This window comes from Poecilia latipinna, unplaced genomic scaffold (assembly GCF_001443285.1).
Source record: "Poecilia latipinna isolate Pla-1442-1.1 unplaced genomic scaffold, P_latipinna-1.0 Scaffold32, whole genome shotgun sequence".
Classification (NCBI taxonomy): Eukaryota; Metazoa; Chordata; class Actinopteri; order Cyprinodontiformes; family Poeciliidae; genus Poecilia; species Poecilia latipinna.
The window spans coordinates 175,636-193,814 of record NW_015112648.1 but is presented as its reverse complement, the minus strand read 5'-3'; the positions used below and the strand labels follow the sequence as shown (position 1 = coordinate 193,814).

General features: G+C 38.8%; 1 protein-coding gene across 2 annotated transcripts; it reads right to left on the bottom strand.

Moving 5' to 3' along the window:
- Window positions 1-710: 710 nt before the first annotated feature.
- On the bottom strand, window positions 711-17,796 carry scarb2a (scavenger receptor class B, member 2a). 2 transcript variants are annotated; one of them, XM_015041577.1, is made up of 13 exons: window positions 17,393-17,795; window positions 14,043-14,200; window positions 12,907-13,054; window positions 12,454-12,648; window positions 11,805-11,896; window positions 10,549-10,668; window positions 9,641-9,819; window positions 7,942-8,060; window positions 6,870-6,943; window positions 6,705-6,756; window positions 6,470-6,622; window positions 3,264-3,311; window positions 711-1,716 (listed from the first exon to the last, which is right to left on the bottom strand). In XM_015041577.1, exons 1-13 carry the CDS (start codon window positions 17,513-17,515, stop codon window positions 1,585-1,587), a joined length of 1,593 nt encoding a protein of 530 aa, XP_014897063.1. In that variant the 5' UTR covers window positions 17,516-17,795; the 3' UTR covers window positions 711-1,584. The 2 variants fall into 2 exon arrangements, with proteins under 2 accessions (XP_014897063.1, XP_014897070.1); XM_015041584.1 differs by lacking the exon at window positions 3,264-3,311 and having other exon boundaries at window positions 17,393-17,796.
- Window positions 17,797-18,179: the final 383 nt, after the last annotated feature.

The window sequence follows — 18,179 nt, the reverse complement described above, 5'->3', positions numbered from 1 at the left end:
AGTAACAAATACAAAAAAATATCAAAAAGAAGACACTCCAACTGGTGTCTGAAAGCAGGTAACAGAGACAAATCTTTGAAATGTACTGAATACAAATGGACCACTTGAATTGAAACAATCAGGACAAATGACGACAAAACATTTCCAGGCAAAGTACAGGACATTTTTTTTTTTCAGGTTGATAGTTTTATGGCCTTATATCCTCTCGCTACCAGAGACCGCTGGAGGGAGTCTTGACAAATGTGGCGGACACACAGAGAAGACGTAAGACAAACAGTGATTCAAGTGCTGTGTGCCGAGTTTGCCTGAACGCCTGCAGCTACTTGGCAAACTGAGTGAGTGCACAGCGGCGAGCGGCACGCCGGGGTCCCGGTCTGAACACGCACGGCACCTGACAGTGTCTGACAGATCAGCTGCAAATACAAAAACAAAAGAAGAAAAAAGAAAAAAGAAGATTCCCGCAATCCAAATTGTGCTTTTCATCTCTAATATGTAGCAGTGAGGACGAGGAGAAGCATCGACACCAGAGTGAAATTAGCGTCTCTCGGCACGCCTGTGACTGCCAGCTGGATTTGGTCAGAGGTATCTCAGTTAGTTCCCCTTTAAATATGTACAGTAGAAGTGTTCCCAGCTTATCTGAATACGCTGAACCCTGGTAAGGCAGAAACAGGTTCAAGTTTCCCTTGTAAGTCAAGTTGGTGTTTTATTCCTTTTTTTTTATAATTTATGAATATTTTTATGAATTTTAAAGCGAAGATGCCTCAGATCAGGGATTTTCACTCTAAATAGTGTTTTAAGGAAAGAAAACCTGGGAGAAAAGGAGAATGAAAATCACGAGTATTTCAGGTTTCATACTAAACTGTGCCTGCATTAGGAAAAAGACAGTAGTCCATTTAAAAATAAAGGTGCGCACACAGATTCACCGACTCATACTGGAAGTGCAATGTGAATAACCTGCAGGTGCACTAGCTCATCTTGGAAAAAAAGGCTCAGTTGTTGGTTTTTTTATGCTTTCCTTACAAAATATACTAAGTTTACGTTTGCTTGCAAATCCGCTAACTCGCCTGATCCCAGGAGGTTTTCCAGGTTTGTAAGGGATTTTTAATCTGACGGCTCAAAGTTTTCTCCTCTCGCAGTGCTGACAGAAAACGACTGCAACACCTACCGTTGTTCGAGTTAAAGCGAAACACTGAGTTTCACCAGCGGCGTCTGCCCAGAGGATCATGCATCCGTGTGCAAGGGGGACGACTACGCTAAGTTTTTAATTTTCCCTTAGTAGAATTATGGAGAAAGCATTTTTGCATTATATTCCTGGTTGAACCCAACCATTTCCAGTCTGAAAAGTCCCTGTGTTCAGGGTCTGCCAGGATGGAAGTGTTTACGCACGGTGGGGGAGGGGTTGGTTGTGTTGCAGTCCTGCAGGCAGGAGGATAGACGGCCAGAAGAGTGCTCAGGAAGAGGATCAATGTCTTTGTAGGCTAAACGATCTCCGGGGTTTGTGTCGCACTGTGTCCTCCCCCACCCATGCTAATGAAACAACCCACAGCCCTCCGGATCTCCACGCTTGGGGAGAGGAATCCTCAATCAACACTTCTGGGCCTCCACCGGCGACATGGCAATGTAGGAGCCGTTCTTCATCGGCTGGTTGGCCGGCTTTTCTGATGAGTCGTCCAGCTTGTCGCTGACTTGCGTGTATGCGGTGTCGTCTTTCGCCGTCTGAGCAGGAAGAGTAACGTCAGTGCAAAACAACATATTGTTGGCATAATGTCCAGCCCCATTTTAAACATCAACATCACAATGGAATCAAATGCTTTGACTTGAAATGTTTTACGGTACAGTTCAAAAACAAATCAAATAAAATGGGAAAAATTACAATGGAGGCGAGAAACAAATGTTTTGATAAATGAAAACAATTAGAAATGAAAATTTGCAATTAGAGATGCACTGAAAGAATGACCGACAACTGGAATCAATTGGTTTAAAGGTGGCCGACTATGCTGCCTTGAACAGGTTAGGATAGGTCCATCATCTGTACAAACATGTTCACTTTTTTTTAACAAAATTATTCTTAGACAATGAGTCTGGTCAGTTTTGCCTATTTTGAGCTCCTGTCATAAAGAGCTGTTTTAGGGCATCTTGTTACTTTAAATCCAAATAGGCTGCTCCTGACCACGCCCCCCACTCAACATTTACACTCGCATGAAAATGGCTGCAGCAGATGCACATTTATACAACCGTATATCTTTGAAAAGTAGAAGTGGAGCGTTCTTCACAACCAACAAGAATGCAGCAAGGACGGCAAGTCAATAACAAAACACTTGTTTTTTCCAGCAGCCATTGTACAGCAAATACTGCAGTAAAACCAGGTGACCAAACGTGCTGGAGCTCAGCTTGGGTTGCTAGGTAACGGTGGAGCTTTGCTGGAGTTGCTAGGCAACAGGCAGTGCCCGCTGATTTGTGACATTACACTCAGAAGGTTCTTGAAAATGTTTGTGTTTTTTTTAAGCGTTTTGGCTGTTTTTAGAAGCAGTAGAGATCTGAATGGAAGTATAAAAACGTGCGAGAAGTGAATTTGGTGTAATGGGTCTCCTTTAAGTGTTAGCTTGGCTCTGATTGGTGAACTAAAAAAATACAATATTCTTCCAGTCAGTGAAGGCGGCATGCCTGAGCACTACCAGGTGTGTTCGCGGTCACTGAGGGAAAAGACTGACAGTTAGTCGCTTTCAGTGCAAGTGATGACAGCCATTTAAAAGGAAGCCATATTTTTTTTTTACACGTCGAGACATGTCACTGGTTTATTCAGGCTGTGAGAAAACAAGAGCGAGCAAGACTTTCAGCAGACAACAAGAAGGCTTAGCAGAGAAACAGCAAAGTTGCTTTATTTTATCCGTTAAAGTGTTCAACCTCAGCCAGTCATGGAATATGATGGGTTTGGAAACGTTGGCAGGTCTTTGAAAACCTCAGTAATGCTAGCCATGCTAATCGCCAATATATGATGCTAAAGCTGTTTTAATGTATTTATGACATAAATAATTAGTTTATCAATAAATGCACATCTCTGGAAAGCTGGGAAATATTCTGAGTAATTAATTTTTCTGAATTCTTTAAAGTTCCCATCTTATATTTTTTTAGGATTTGGGTAAAATCTGCAACAGCAGGTCGGAGCTTATCCAAAAGAAAATTCTTATCAGTGCATCCCTTCCAGAAAAGCCACAAAAATGTTAAAAAATGAGAATAAAAACAAAGGGAAACTGAAGACTTACAGTGAAAGAATGAAAAGCCTCGGTAAAATCTATTCGTTTAACTTCATTCTAAAAACAGAAAGGACAAAAATAACGGGGTTAAACAGAAAACTTAAATCAGAACATGGTTAATAAAACATTGCAATTAAGCATTTCTTAAGAGGAAATACCCCAAAAATCCATGATTTAGGGAATAAACCGAGCTGCTTAGCATAGCAGCGCATGCAGCAAGATAAGAAAAAACAAATCCATCCTGGTAAAGAAACTCGGCTGATAAAGTTTTTGTTTTAACTTGAACCTGGTTGTTTCTAGCGTTGAAGCTAAGCTAGGAAAGGCGGATGAATCCGTCGGCATCGTTTCAGCTTTACAAGGTCATAATCGGTGAAAACGTAAAAACTCCCTCTGTGAAAATAAATCGTCTTCATCTTAAACTGCAGCTCAAGCCAGGTTTGGTGTTCATCAGGAGGTGCATCATGACAGACATTCCTCAAACAAGCCGAGTAAATGCCAGCCTTTGCCTTTTTTAAGTCCATCATTTTATAATAAACTCCGATCTTCAAATTATAACATGAGAAAATCTTTTTTCCCCCCTTTTTCTCCAATATTTTTATAATTTTTTTCTTATATTACTTTAGTGTGAAGGCCTTCTAATAACATATGAACAGATTAATCAAAATAATTTTTAAACCCCGTTTTTTCTTCATTTTCCTTTCAAAAACATATTACAAGATGAGACATGTGGCGACTTGTGACTTTACCAACTTGCACAACCTTCCAACCAGTCACGTCACTAAACATCAGATTGTGAAATAAATCTAAAGAAAAAAGAAGGAATTGTTTTTCTTTTGTGGCGATTCATCCTTGTATTTCTCAGCCCTTTGCCTTAAACTGTGTGATGACACAATAATGAATTAAGTTACTGCAGGTAAAACAGGACAGCAGTGGATGCCGCTGCAGGTTGAAATCCAGTGGACAGTACACTGCAAAAACACAAAATCTTACCAAGTATTTTTGGTCTTTAGTTAGTGTTAATATCTTAGTACACTTGAAATAAGACTTAGAAGTACATTTTCAGCAAGTTGCATGATAATATTAATATTGATGAAAAAGTACTAGTTCCACTGTCAGATTATTTAACTTATAACAAGACTTTTTTCCTGTATTATGAGTGAATTAATCTGCCAGTAAAACAAGCATTTTTTTATTCATATTAAGGATTGTTTTACTTAAAACAAGCTTGTATAACTTGTAAAAAGTTACTTGTAAGTTAGTTAGTTAGCCTTATTTCAGGTGTACCAAGATATTTGCACTTGAAACCAGACCAAAAATACTTAAGATTTTGTTTTTGCAATGTATTGGTTTTACTGTGTAAAAGATTTAATAATTTTTCCATATTCTCCCCTATAACATTTTAATGGTCCTTTGTTTTTATCACACTGGGTCCATTTTTCTGAGAGCAGGAAGCTCTGTGGATGACCTAAAGCAGCCAGGATACCCAAAGCATCAGAGAAGCACGTCAGAGACGACAGCAGCACTTCCAAATTCTTCTTTTGTTATCTGAATTAAAGTGATCTCAGACTCTGTTGAGGCTACAGTTCAAAACCACGCATCAGTCACTGCTGGAGATAAGAGGGGGGCCATCAATCCTGAGGTTACTCTGGGTTGTTAACCTACAGCTGTGCAGACTCAAAGGGAACTGAGATGTTTTTCTTCCTTAATTTGTCAAAAAGTGCATTCACTGCTAGAAAACTTTAAAAAGCACCACAAAGCACTGCAAAATCACAAAATTTTACCAAGTACTTTGGTTTCTAGAGGAAATATCTTAGAACAGATGAAAAAAGACAAAACTAGCTTATGAGTAAATATTGAGCAACATATATGAACTTGTTTTAAGTCAATAATTGCTTAAAATACTTAATTACTTTAACTTATAATATAGGGAAAATGTCTGAACTGGAAAATGAGACAATGCAACAAAATCTCCCACAGGACATGAGAGTTAGTCCTTAATTAAGAATACTTTTATCAACTTAAAAAGTATTTAAAAAATATGAAGTCACATTTATTAAAAATTGTTACAAAGTAATGTGAGCAAAACCCTATTGCTAAAGACTCAAGTAGAACATTAAATCTGGTAAAAACGTCTTGTAATAAGTTAAATAACTAGTACTTTTTTCATTAATATCAAGGAATTATTTATATTAAACAAGCTTCTATATCTCGCTGAAAAGTTACTCGAGTCAATTTTTGTCTTTTTTCAGGTGTCCTAATGTATTTGCACTAGAAATTAGACAAAAAAAAATTGATAAGATTTTGTGGTTTTGCATTGTGTGACATTTTACTACTGGAAGAGTGAACACATTCAGGACTGATCCTGAAAATAAATGACTTCAATCTGATGTTACTGTGCAAGACTGATGGAAAAGATCAGACTTTTGCTGATGATCTATTTTGGTTTTTTGCTTGTGTCAGATCTCAATTAACTGAGACCTGACAAAGATATTCGCACCTGGTCTGATGAAGGCTAGGTTCACATTTGAATCAAAAATACTTGGTAAAATTTTGTGGTTTTGCAGTGACCTCCATTAGATCCAGAATGCTGAAAACTGCTCAAGCTGGCTTTACTGCCTACAAATCATGCGGTGTGTGAGTGAACGTGTGCAGAACTTGCAGCTGCCGAGTGCAGTTTGTGCAGTAATATGCAAAAGTACAAAGTTACATGTACTTATCAGGTGGAGGCTGAATTAGGGCCATTGTAGATTAAAAAAAGGAGTAAACGTCTGCCAAAAAACTCAGAAATTTTGAAAATAAACTCAAAAGTAAATTTCTCAGTTTGAAAAGTTTAAACTTTGCTAGACAAAACTCTAAATGCCCGAGTTTCTTTCAAATGTCCAAATTCTCCAAAGAAATTTGGAAATTAAATTTAATTAAAAAAAAACTCCAAAAGTTGAAAATTTTCTATTTTTTTTTTCACTCAGAAGTTTCCAGTTTATTTTCCAGAAACTTTCTGAGGTTTTTTATAGTAAATTTTTAACTCTTAAAACTCAGAAATTTCCTAAGTTTTGCTAGAACATTTCTGAACTCAATCACAACATTTCCGATTTAAAATATAACCATTTTTTTAATCTACAATGGCCCTAATATGCCATGGTAGTTTCGCACTGCGAGTTAATGTAAGCAGAAAGCCAAATAGCAGTGAAATGCAGAGCAAAGTTTCTGTTTCTTACCTTCTTCTGACGGTTCCTGCAGAACACCACAACAAGCACCAGCAGCAGGATGATCCCCAACCCCACGATGAGCAGCGGGAAGTTTGAGACGAGAGTGACGATGAGGAGCAGCGTCCTCATCTGAGACGCAGAGTTGTCATCGATGGTTGCCGTCTACATTTGGAGAGAGATAAGGTTGATTTGTGGTTCAGGCGACGTTACCAGAACGTCGGAGGTTCGTTTCTGAGTGTCTCACCTCGTTGACAAACATGATGGGGAAAATTGTCTCGTTGATTAACTTTGTTTTACTGAAAACAAAAAGAGACGGAGGTTAGGAGGAACATCTGGCACAACATGCTGCCTGGATGTTGACAGAGTGTTGCAACAGGAAAGTAGGTCAGAGTTCAACAGCGAGACTTACGGGAAGCCCGGGACTCTCTTCAGGATGATATTGAGCTGAGCTCTCTTACAGGCACGGATGGGAACACCAGTAGTCTGCAAGAGAGCCGACAAGCACATTTCCTTAATTTCTACACAAAGGAAGGAAACTGCCACAAAAAACATCAACATTATGCTAATGATCAATTCAAACGGTACGATTTGAGGATTGGAAACATGGCAACATGTTTGAGCGTATCAGAGGCAGGATGGTGGTGGCAGCGTCATGATATGGGACTCCTTTGTTAGCCTTGTTGGCTTATATCTGCAGGATACTCCTGGCTATGATGAATAAAGGGCATAAAAATAAAATCTCAGGTTTTTTTTTTCCCCCCCATACTAATTGATGTTTTTCTTGATTTCTTTTATAAAAGTGAAATTACAAATGCCAGAAAACATTTTTAAAAAGTGGCCTTTGTTTCAATCGTCAGAACATTAGGCCTTGGCCAAGAGAATTTCGGTTTAACTAAGAGAAAATAGCAGAATAAAGACGCAATTTTACCAGAAGAATGTCTTAAAATCACAAGTAAAGTTGTTTTAATGAGAAAAAAAGTTGGATAAAAAATTTTTTGTTGGAGTTTTAATAAAATTACTACTTCACTCTCTTCATATTATGATTTTATTCTGCAACATTGACTTTATTCATGTTATTAAATAAGACATAGTAGCCTGACCCTTGTATTTTATCGCAAAACTTGAATTCAAAATAAAAATGAATAGAAGCTGTAAAATATGCTTTACTAACAAGATGGCCGCCTTGGCTATGCTGACATCACTCTGAACTATGGAAACCCTAAGAGTTAATTGGTGAATAAAATATATATATATATATATATATATATATATATATATATATATAATAATCACCTAAATCTTCAAAAACCAAAAATTCAAGATGAGTGTATGCAAATACAAATAATTCTATATACGTTTGTATCTGTCCTTTCATTCCATGTTGATCAAGTCAAAATAAAAAGATGACGACTCAAAATCACAGTAAAAGCAGTGATCCTGATTCAGATGTTATCAGTGGAGGTTTTAACTGTTTGCCGTACCGGCTGTAAATCCAGGTACGTCTCATGTTCCTCCTTGTTGGGGTTCAGCCCGTCGACGGCGTTGATGTACGCCGGGTCGGCCTGGTAGAAGTGAGGGAAGGAAACGACGATGGGAGCACCTGGAAAGAACCGAGACAGGTTGGCGTTTGCAAAACAAATAAAGGTCAGAAAGAGAGGCATGCGAGGAACAATCTGGAGATTTTTCACATCATAAACAAACGCTGACAGCGAAAGATGGAGTGTTCATAAAAGCTCATTTAAATAAGGAGGATTTTATTACAGGCTTTTACATTGACTACTTAAATTTTCCTACTGTACAGTAAAATCAATTCAAACTTAGGAAGAAAGAGCTATTGGGTGCATTACCTACAGCTGCAGGTAATGCATCAACATTAAGCACTGAGCGAGAAACATGAGACATAAACGCCGGAAACCAACAAGTCCTGAGGATTTTGCATAAAGAAATTAAGCTGATTTGTTCATGGAAATGTGCCTCGGCTTCATTTTAATACTTCATTTTAAGGTTGTATTAACTATACAAAGTAGTTCAAAAAGATTCTGCAGCTTAAGTACAGAAAGTCTGTAAAACAAATTGAAATAGAGCATTTAAGTGTTGTCCGTTTTAAACAAACGCCTCAACCAAGGCTCATAAAAAGATTAGTTATTGGGCGTCGAGTTAAATATTAAAATGAATCAGCAGAATATGATTCAAGTTCTCAGTGAGTCTGATGCTGCCGTTTTTAATCCAAAATGCTTGATTTGCACATAAAACTGCACTGTCTGTAGCTTCTGAAAATATGAATGAAACATAATGTTATCAATTACCCATTTTCTCCGTTTGTGTTAGTAACAACTTTTCTAAGGTTTAAATGGAAATTCAAAACATAAATTACACCAGAATAAAAGTCTCAGTTTCTACCCTACCTTACTTTTTTGCATTTTGATAAATCTTATCCTGCTTTCCCCCCCGCCCCCATTTAAGGAAGAAAACTCCTCCCACTCTGCTTTGCCGTCACTTCTACCTTTACGCACCCACTATAAGATATTATAGGTCATTTTCCTACTACTTTACTGCTTCAACACACCTGAATGAAATGAATGGTTCACTAACAGGCCTACGCAAAACTCTATAAAGTTACCAGTCACCAACATTTTCCCCCTTTTGTCTGAACCTTTATTGCACTTGAGAAGTTTTGAGTTTTGTCTAAAATGCAAAATGTCTATATTTTCTGTACAGTTTCGGCTTCAAATCTGCTCTGATTATGCAATTTCCTCAAAATATTTTCTTTTTTGAATCCGTATACTCCAGTTAATTAATTACTAAATTAGTTGGCGATTATTTCAATAATCAATTTATTGGGATTAATCGTTTAAGCCCTATACTTAAGAATGAAAATTTAAAAATAAGCTGCAAGCATAATCAGCAAGGTTAAAGGATCATAGCAGAGATTGTCTTTATTACAGCAATCCTACTGCACTTAATCAGTGCCATAAACCCTTCCTGCACAGTCAGCAGAGTTAATCATTGAACCATTGTTGAGTCAAATCTGATGAGCTCAAACACCGGGAATGTCGGCGACCAGGCGGAGGAAAAGGTCGCTGTCCAAAAGAGTGGACATTTAGGAATGAAGGGGGTAGGAAACTGTGTCATGGGGTTGGTTGTGATTGTGACATCCGGTTGGTCGGGGTCGGGTCATACCTTCTCGACAAACGCTGACTTTCAGCACCCCGGTGCCGAGGCACTCTCCCGCCGGCACGCAGAAGCCGGCGTTGGTGGGATTTTCCTTGGGGTTCATGAGAACATCGTTGGGGGGCGCGAAGCGGTACGCCTGGATTCCCTTCACCTCCACGTCCTCCACGTATGCCAGGTGAATGGACCTGAGGAATGACAGCAGTGTTGTAAGAACAACCGAGCTGCTTTCTCCCCAAGTGCTCTGGAACTTTGCTTTGGTTGCTAGGTGACGGGCAGAGCTCTGCTGGGGTTGCTAGGTAACGGGCCGGAATTCATTGGGGTTGCTAGGTGAGGACCAGCGTCTGCTGATTTGCAAAGCTACATTCAGAAAGTTTTCAAAACTACAAATTTTCCAGACACCAAAAAACATTAATTAATTGCCAGAAAACAGCTGGGAGATTTTTTTTAAGTGATCGGGTTGTTTTTAGAAACGGTAGAAACCCAAATGGGTTAAACCCCTATAGGAGAGTATAAGAACCCAAATGGGTTTCCACTGCAGTAGAAACCCATTTGGGTTCTTATACTAGAAACCCTGGGCCATGGGGAAAAAATTATATTCCAAAAATAAACTCATCAAAAACCAAAAATTCATATACTCACTAAAATCAATTCATTGCCCAGCCCTGCTAAAATTAGAGCGACACTCTGCAGAATGATTTACTGAATAATAAACCCTGATATCTCTTTCCTGGTGTTTATACTTTGCTGCCAGTCTTATCATTAGTTGTAACAGCACATGTACTCATCAGTCAGTAAATGACTTCACTGGCACTTCCTTCCATACCATAAACCTGAGCGGAAACCTTCAGTCTCCCCTCTGCCGCCATGCTTTGACTGTAAACAAATTAGCAAGAACAACAAACACACGTGCATACCGGCAGAGGTCAGCGGCGAAGATGTACAGCAGCTCGTTTCTGTCGATGAGCGGGTGGAAGACGGCGCCGTCCGTGCCGTTGATCATGTTGCTCTGATTGGAGGACCACCATGACATTTTCCTGCAGGAGAGAGAAATGAAGCAAGGAAACTATGAACAAGCTTAAGACGTCTGCTTTGTTTACACATTTAATTAGGACTGTAATGTTTATGTTGGACAAAATGGAAAGTTCACAATTTTAATTAAAGTGACGGTCTGCTGTAGTAATTTTTATTCAGGTTATACAGATTATCTGCAGACTTAAAACAACATTTTAATCTCTGAAATTTGATGGAGATCTATGCAAAAACTTTATTTTATGACCTTTAAAATAATTTTCACCTTGTATTTAACAATTATTTACAAACAAGTTAATGACTTTCTCTACTGAAAGTGGAGGTAGGAGGCGGTGCGTCACCAATAATCTTCCTGTGAGAAAGGTTCTGGGAATGGAACATGCCAAATATTTCTACCTAATCAAAAAGTGGTTTAAAAATCTCTAAAACTATGTTTTCTTAGGGTGCCAATATATTTCTTGCTCATTATACCGATGAACTTTGATACCAAACAGCTACTTTGACTAGGAATGTTTCATAGAATCCATTTTCAGTACACATTTCACTCGGGTTTCTCATTGGTGGCGCACCTTCTTCTATCTTATTTTCAAGAATAAAGCACGCAAATAATTGCCCTATATTAGAGTATAAGACATACTAAACGTAAATTATTAACTACTGACAGAACCTAACTTAAATGTTCTGAACTACGCCTTAAAGATATGAACAAACAATTAATGATTAACTTCATCCTGAAATACCTACAATATATTAATATACTTCCAAACTGCAAAGAAGCCTATTAATAAAATAAATCTCTTAGAATTTATTCCCATTCTTTCCTGATTGTCTAATTATAACCACATTTTAAAAAATTCAAATTTAATCTTACAAGACACAGATAAAATCAGATAAATAGATGGATTTTGCTTGTTCATGCTGACTGAGTTAAAACTACACTTTCACCCACATTTTTGTCTCCAAACATTCAAATTTTGCAATCCTTTTTAGCCTAAAAACCAAAGAGCAAAGGTTCTCGCCTCTGTGCGTTTTGAAACAAAGCAAACATGGATATCAGGAACGATGGACGTTTTAGGAACATGCTGACAGCAGAGTTTCATATCATTCAGACCAAAAAGCATGGCTCAACTTGAAAGTTTACCTCAGGCCATTCCAGGTGTCGATCTTTCCGTAATCCAAGTAGTTCTGCTCGCCGGTGTGAAACACAAACTCTCCCTCATGAGTGCCGTTTTTCTGTGGAGGATGAGGAGGAAACAATGTTCAGACATGTTGTGTTGAGGAGCGACACAGCAGGAAGCAGTGGAAGTGCATCTGTCAAACTGTATTTATGACCCTCTAAGGAGGGGAAAACAACAAAAAACATACTCCTTTGTATTTCCACTGACAGGTCTTTTAATGCAGGAACAACACACGCTTTTACAAGAGCAGCGCTAATGTTTACGGCTATAAATTCTAATAATTTCATTGTGTTTACAATGTTTATTTTCCTGTTCGAACTGAAACATAACAGAGAACCGAACACGGTCATTTCCGTTCATTTTCCGATCAATTAGCAAAGCTCCATCTGCGTAACCCTGCAGTCATGTGCTTGATTATGTTACCGCTTGTGACAAACTGCAGACGCTGCTCTGTCGATAGGAAGTACAAAATATTCCATCAGCATCAGGAGATGCCTCTTCAAGTGACATTACCACCAACTTCCCCCTTTTTTTGTCTTTTCAGTAACTCTGAGCAACCAGTAAGGGATATATTTACAAAAACAAAGAAAAAAAATTAAAAAACAACCTCACCTTCCACATCAGACCAAAGTATTCGTCCACATCTGGCTTAAGTTTGTGGATCTTTGAAAGGAGAGGGTCCTTGAAGCCCCACAGAATCTCATGGACGGTGCGGGTCATGAAAATTTCAATGCCCAGGCTGCTTATATACATGGAAACCATGGGCCGCACATAAAAGCTGTAGGAGTTCAACTCGTTCATCACCGCCTTTAAAATACAGAGAATGACGGAAAAACTTCACATTAACACATGGAAAGAGAAAGAGAAGCACCTTCTGTTTGGAATATTTTGCAGTTTTAAGTTCCTGTTATTTGCTTGATTTGGCCTAATGTACATTTATAGTTTATATGTTCAAAACATTATAAAATGTCACAATAAAACAAACATGACGGTGACATGAAGCGAGTCGGTGGAAAACAAATGTCAGTCAAACCAAAGGACAATAAAGCAGACACTTTGTCTCACCACAAATGGGATGTTGACTGTCCTGACAATGTCAACCTCAGGGTCACCAGCCGACTTCTCAGGAACAAAGACAAAGGATTTGGGGTTCAGGGCATAAACCTTTGTGCCATTTTCCAAGAAAGTTACATTTTCCCTTGGTCGGTATTCCCTGGTGTGGACAGGGACATCCGTTAATCATTGTAAACAATGCAACCACTTTGGCACTGAATCACATCCAGCTTAGCTGCGACTGGTGATAGCTGGGAGAAACGTCTTCATATCTTCTTAATCATAAATTAAACAAGTTATTTACTAGGCCTGGAACGATTAATCTGATTCATAATGATGAATCAGTTCTTAAAATAATCGTCAACTAAATTAATAATCAATTAATCGTTAAGTGAAAAAAAACACAAAAATGCCACTTACTGAAAAATCATCATATTAAGCCTAAACAGTACAAAATATTCACACATTTTTAAGATATAAAATACCTGTCAATATGTTTGCATTTTAGACAGAAATGTTTATTTTCTTATTTTAAAAAATGAATTGAATTATTTGTTTGTTTTCACACATTCATAATATTGTATTAATTTGCAGAATGTGACAAATTTTTTTTATCCAATTAATCAATTATCAGAATAATAATCGCTAGCTGCAGCCCCATTGTTAACAAGCCATTGTAAAAGTACTTTTATCCTTTATACTTCTTCACATTTTGCTGTTTTTTGTTATACTGTGTCAGACTAACAAAACTTGAAGAGAAGGGGGGAAAAAACAACATCTTTTATCAACATTTTAACAAATAAAATGTGGAGTCAATTTGTGTTTAGCAGCCCTGAATTGATCACTTTTAAAAACCACATTCTACTGAAATTACAAACGCATGTAGATTAGGAAATGCCTCTGACAGATTTGTCACATTTTTAACCTTTTTAGCAAAACAGCCCAATTTCAGTCAAACCTGATTAAGCAAATTAGTTTTATTTTCACTTCTGCAAAGTACTGTCTGAATAAGTTTGTAATGAAGAACTTATTTGGAAAATTGGTGTCACTTCCTTTTTCTGACATTTCCTCTGGGTGAGAATTATGTTTTGTGAGAAATAAAATAAAAAGAAAATTTTTATTAATCTGTCACTCGCTGTGAAATTTACCTGTAAGTGTAAGGGCCGATCTGTTTAACAGACGCCTTCCCTCCTGCCAAAAACTCCTCAGGATTGGTAACGTTGAAGAAGTAATACTCCATGTAAACAGGTGGGGGTGGGTTCTTCCATGACTCAAACATCTGACTCTTCTCTGTCAAAGTAATTTCCTGTCAAGAAAAAAAAAAAAAAAGCCACACATTCAAACTGAGAAACATCAGAATACCAAACAAACATTGCTTTGGAAGTGATGCTGTAAGCTTTTGGTTTCATCGTTGTCTAGGGGCGATGTCAAAGCTTTTCACCGTCTTCAATGCCAGGCCAAGAACCTCAAAAACCAAAACGGGAAAAATCTGACAGTGAATCGGAACAAAAAGCAGCAAATAGTCCAACTTCAGCAAGCCTGGGCAAAACCCAGATTTCCAGAGGCACCACCGCATTTGGAGCATCAGCCATTCAAAACTACGTGTGGAAAGTCATAAAACGCCCCCACAAAGTTAAGGCGTACACCCTCCAGGCGATTTCAAACGAGATTGGGTTTGAAATCGGGTGGAAAAAGTGAGAAAGAACCGGGCGATACAGTAATGTTTAACTTGAGCACTCAGCTGTGAAGCAGCATGTTCACTCAAGGTGTCTGCTGACTGGAAAAGAAAATCAGCATCTGGGAGGAGAGAAGTGCTCCACTTCCGTGTCATTCCCTCCGAGAGGTGCACTTCACAGAAGCCGCACATTTTGTTTTCTGTGGTCTTTCACAGAATACAGTTGAGGAAATATACCATAAGGCATGTCTAAAGCTTCCTGTTTGGGCAACAACTTCCACCATTTAAAGTGCTCTAATGGATGTTTTTTTTCTTAATTCCTCCTTTTTTTGCAAAGTTCTTCACTGGCTTGTTTTTGGAAGCAAACAAAAAAAAAAACTAAATTTAAATGAAAACAAAGGTTTTGATAGCAGAAACATCAAAATATCTTTTTATCCTAAGAAAACTCCTCAAATTAAAGATGCACCAATAATCAGAGATTGTTTGCCCAATTTTCCATTGATCAGCTCTGATTGGCGACACGCTGCAATAAAACAAATACTCCCAACATTTTCATTCTTTTAATGCTATTATGTTTGATAATGTAACAATTCCTAAATTTTTTTGTTGGGTTCAAAACAAGTACCTCTTAAAGAACCTGCTACTGTTCAATCTCTTCCACTGTGTCACAAAATAAAATAAAAATCTCCAATGATCGATCGGTGCATCTCGACCTAAACTCAGATTAAGCAGAAAAACACTGAACTACGTCTTGGTTTAAGACGTTTTCAAACGTTTGAACAAGCGTTTTTTAGTTTAGAATCAGCTCTTTAAAGGGAACTAGAGGTATTTAAAGAGCCGGACTCTCTGGAGTCCTGATGAGTCTGCTTCTTAATTAAAAACCTGAAATGAAACCAGATAACGTTAGAAGAAAAAGGTGTGACCGTCCGCTGAGTAAGAACAAATTACTACAATTTGTTCCTTTTTCTAAACAGTAACAAGCCGCTGCTTTAGAAAAGGCCTGCCTGTCATCTGGCTGCTTCCCTGCAGCCAGCGTTCAGGGAGCCTGAACATGTGACTCCAGCCTGCATGAATCGTTGTGTTTGTCAACCTTGGATAAAGGTCTTTCAAAGGGCTTCGGGCGAAGGTAAAAGAACGGCGATTTATCAGGGAAAATCCTTCCTTTGTCACAAACAAGAACATGAAGCTGTGTTTCCAGTGGACTGAAGGAGAAACGGTTTAATTAGGTTGAAAGTTGAAAAAGACTTCAGCTGCATGACCTTGCTCTTCAAGGTTTCTTAACACCTCAGTGAAAAGGAGTGGCATGAATGGGCGTTTCTTTTTTTTCCCCCCTCTTTTCAGCTTTGTCACTTGAGCTGAACATTCATTTAAGCAGGATAAACAACAAGGAATTAGGTGACGTCTTTGTGGTAAAAATGATGCCCTCAGGGATGAGGAAAGGCAACAAATTCCTGCCACCGTTCCTCCTGTGCTGCTGTACTTTTACGTAAAAGCACATTCGGCCTCAGATTAGATGCGTTTTTGGAGTCCGTTCAACACGTCTGGGGCAAGTCTGATTTATTTGGCAAAAGAGGATTAGCTATGCTGTCATTTCTTGTAACCACCAGCTGCATCAGAGTTGGATCCCTTGTTGATGAACTTTACTCTTAATTTGGGTCCCACTGAGATGCTGCTGCCCTGATTTGGACCCAAATTTAACCCTGATGTGTCTGAGGCGCAGCATCCAAGTTTCTGAAGCAGCAGCAGGAACTTTAACACTTTGATGCATGCTGAACAGAGGAGTATGAGGTATTTTAAAGGGTCTGCAGCTGCCACTAACCCCACCCAACCAGGCTACAAATTCATCAGAATCATTCAGTTCTTACTTATACAACAGCAAAAAGGAAAAAGCAAGACATTTCGCACTTTTAGACGTAGAAAAACATGTCCTATACAAAAGCAGAGGATGCCATTTTCTAATTTCACACTTTTTTTTTTTCCTGCGAAGACTTTGATTTAATGATTGCAGATTTGGACTGCGTCCTGGTAAATACCCACTGCAAAGAGAAAGAATGAAGGAGAGAGTCAGTACTCCAGATTTGGCTGCCTACTCACCCAATCTCCCTTCCCCCAAAGCTGCACACCTCCTGCCCCCCATTTACCAAACTTCTACTACTGCCTCCTGTAATCACTGAAGTGAATTAGAATGAAGCCTTCATCCTCACCAGGGGCGCAGCCAAGTACTTTTTGAGAAAGACACATTATAAGCATTTCAATGAATAAATGCAGAAATACTAGAAATTATTTTCCCCCATTTTGGCGCCCCCTCTAGCAAGGCGCCCCTATGCTTCGAATATAGTGAATTCCCACTTTTTGCGCCACTCATCCTCAGAAATGTTTTATTGGTTTACAAATGCCCTCAGAGAAATATCATACAACTTACAGATCAAGTTCCAGTCAATGAAAAGCAGAGATATGCTTGATTGAATCAAATGTTGGCACCAGGTGTTAAATATCCTCCATTATTCCCCTTCAGCGTGGGGAGTTGTAGGGGATTCCAAGCACAATTTAAAAACAGAAACCATTTGTTTAACAGCTGTGGAGCTTTTTGACTCCAAAATTATTATTTAATTCCTGCTACGATGGAGACGAACAAACACCAACAAACCATCACTAATCATTCAAATCCAGGGGATAATTATGCCCTGGCTGATGTTGCTTGCTCATCCGTGACACACCGAATGCAGCAATGATCCGTCACTGCAGACCGCAACATTTAAAGCACATTTAAAGAGAGACACACATGGGGGAAATAAAAATGACATGTTCACGGTGACTGCTCACCTGTTTTAGCCGGCTGTTGATCATCGTTTGGAAGACTTGAGCCACGACCAGGGCGATCCCCACGATCAGGAGGTGAGCGCAGACGATGCCGGTGGCGTAAATCGCACAGGATCTCCGAGTCATTATGCCGGTGTGGGGGGGGAAACTTCACTGAAGTCGACGAAAACTTCCAAAAATATATATGTAAATTTATATATTTGAAGAAGCACAGATTGAGTTGATGTAGGACCGTAAAAGGGTCGGGTCCGCCGTCTCCAGAGCAGCAGCTGCGGGTTTAAACTTCACTCTTCACCGGGGATGGCGGTGGCGTGCGGTCCTCCAGGTGAGGCTGAGGATTTTTAAATTGTTGGCACTTCTTGTCTAAAAACAAAAAAAAAAAACTAACACAATTTAAACCCCTGGAGAGGAAGAGGAGGACCAAGCTGCTCGGAGACGGAGGTGAAATGAAACAGCGGCTCTCTGCTGATCGGGAGGTAGAAAAACGGCAGCCCACCTCCTCCCCTTCCTCTACGCAGTAGGAAGCCAGTGAGACGACAGCACAGATGTAGAATACTAGACGCTACGCGAGGCCCTCTCAAAATGTTGTAAAACTTCACCAAGCATAGTCTCGGTAAAGTGGTACAATTGGATTGACTGCATTGTATTTTTTATTATTATTGTTTTATTAAAACCCTTGTCATAAACTTGTCAGAATTTGGATAAGTTTATAGAAGTCTGAAAAATACTTATGACTTCTTAACATGATCAGAAACAATAGAAAAACAAAACTAATTTGTGTGCATTTTTC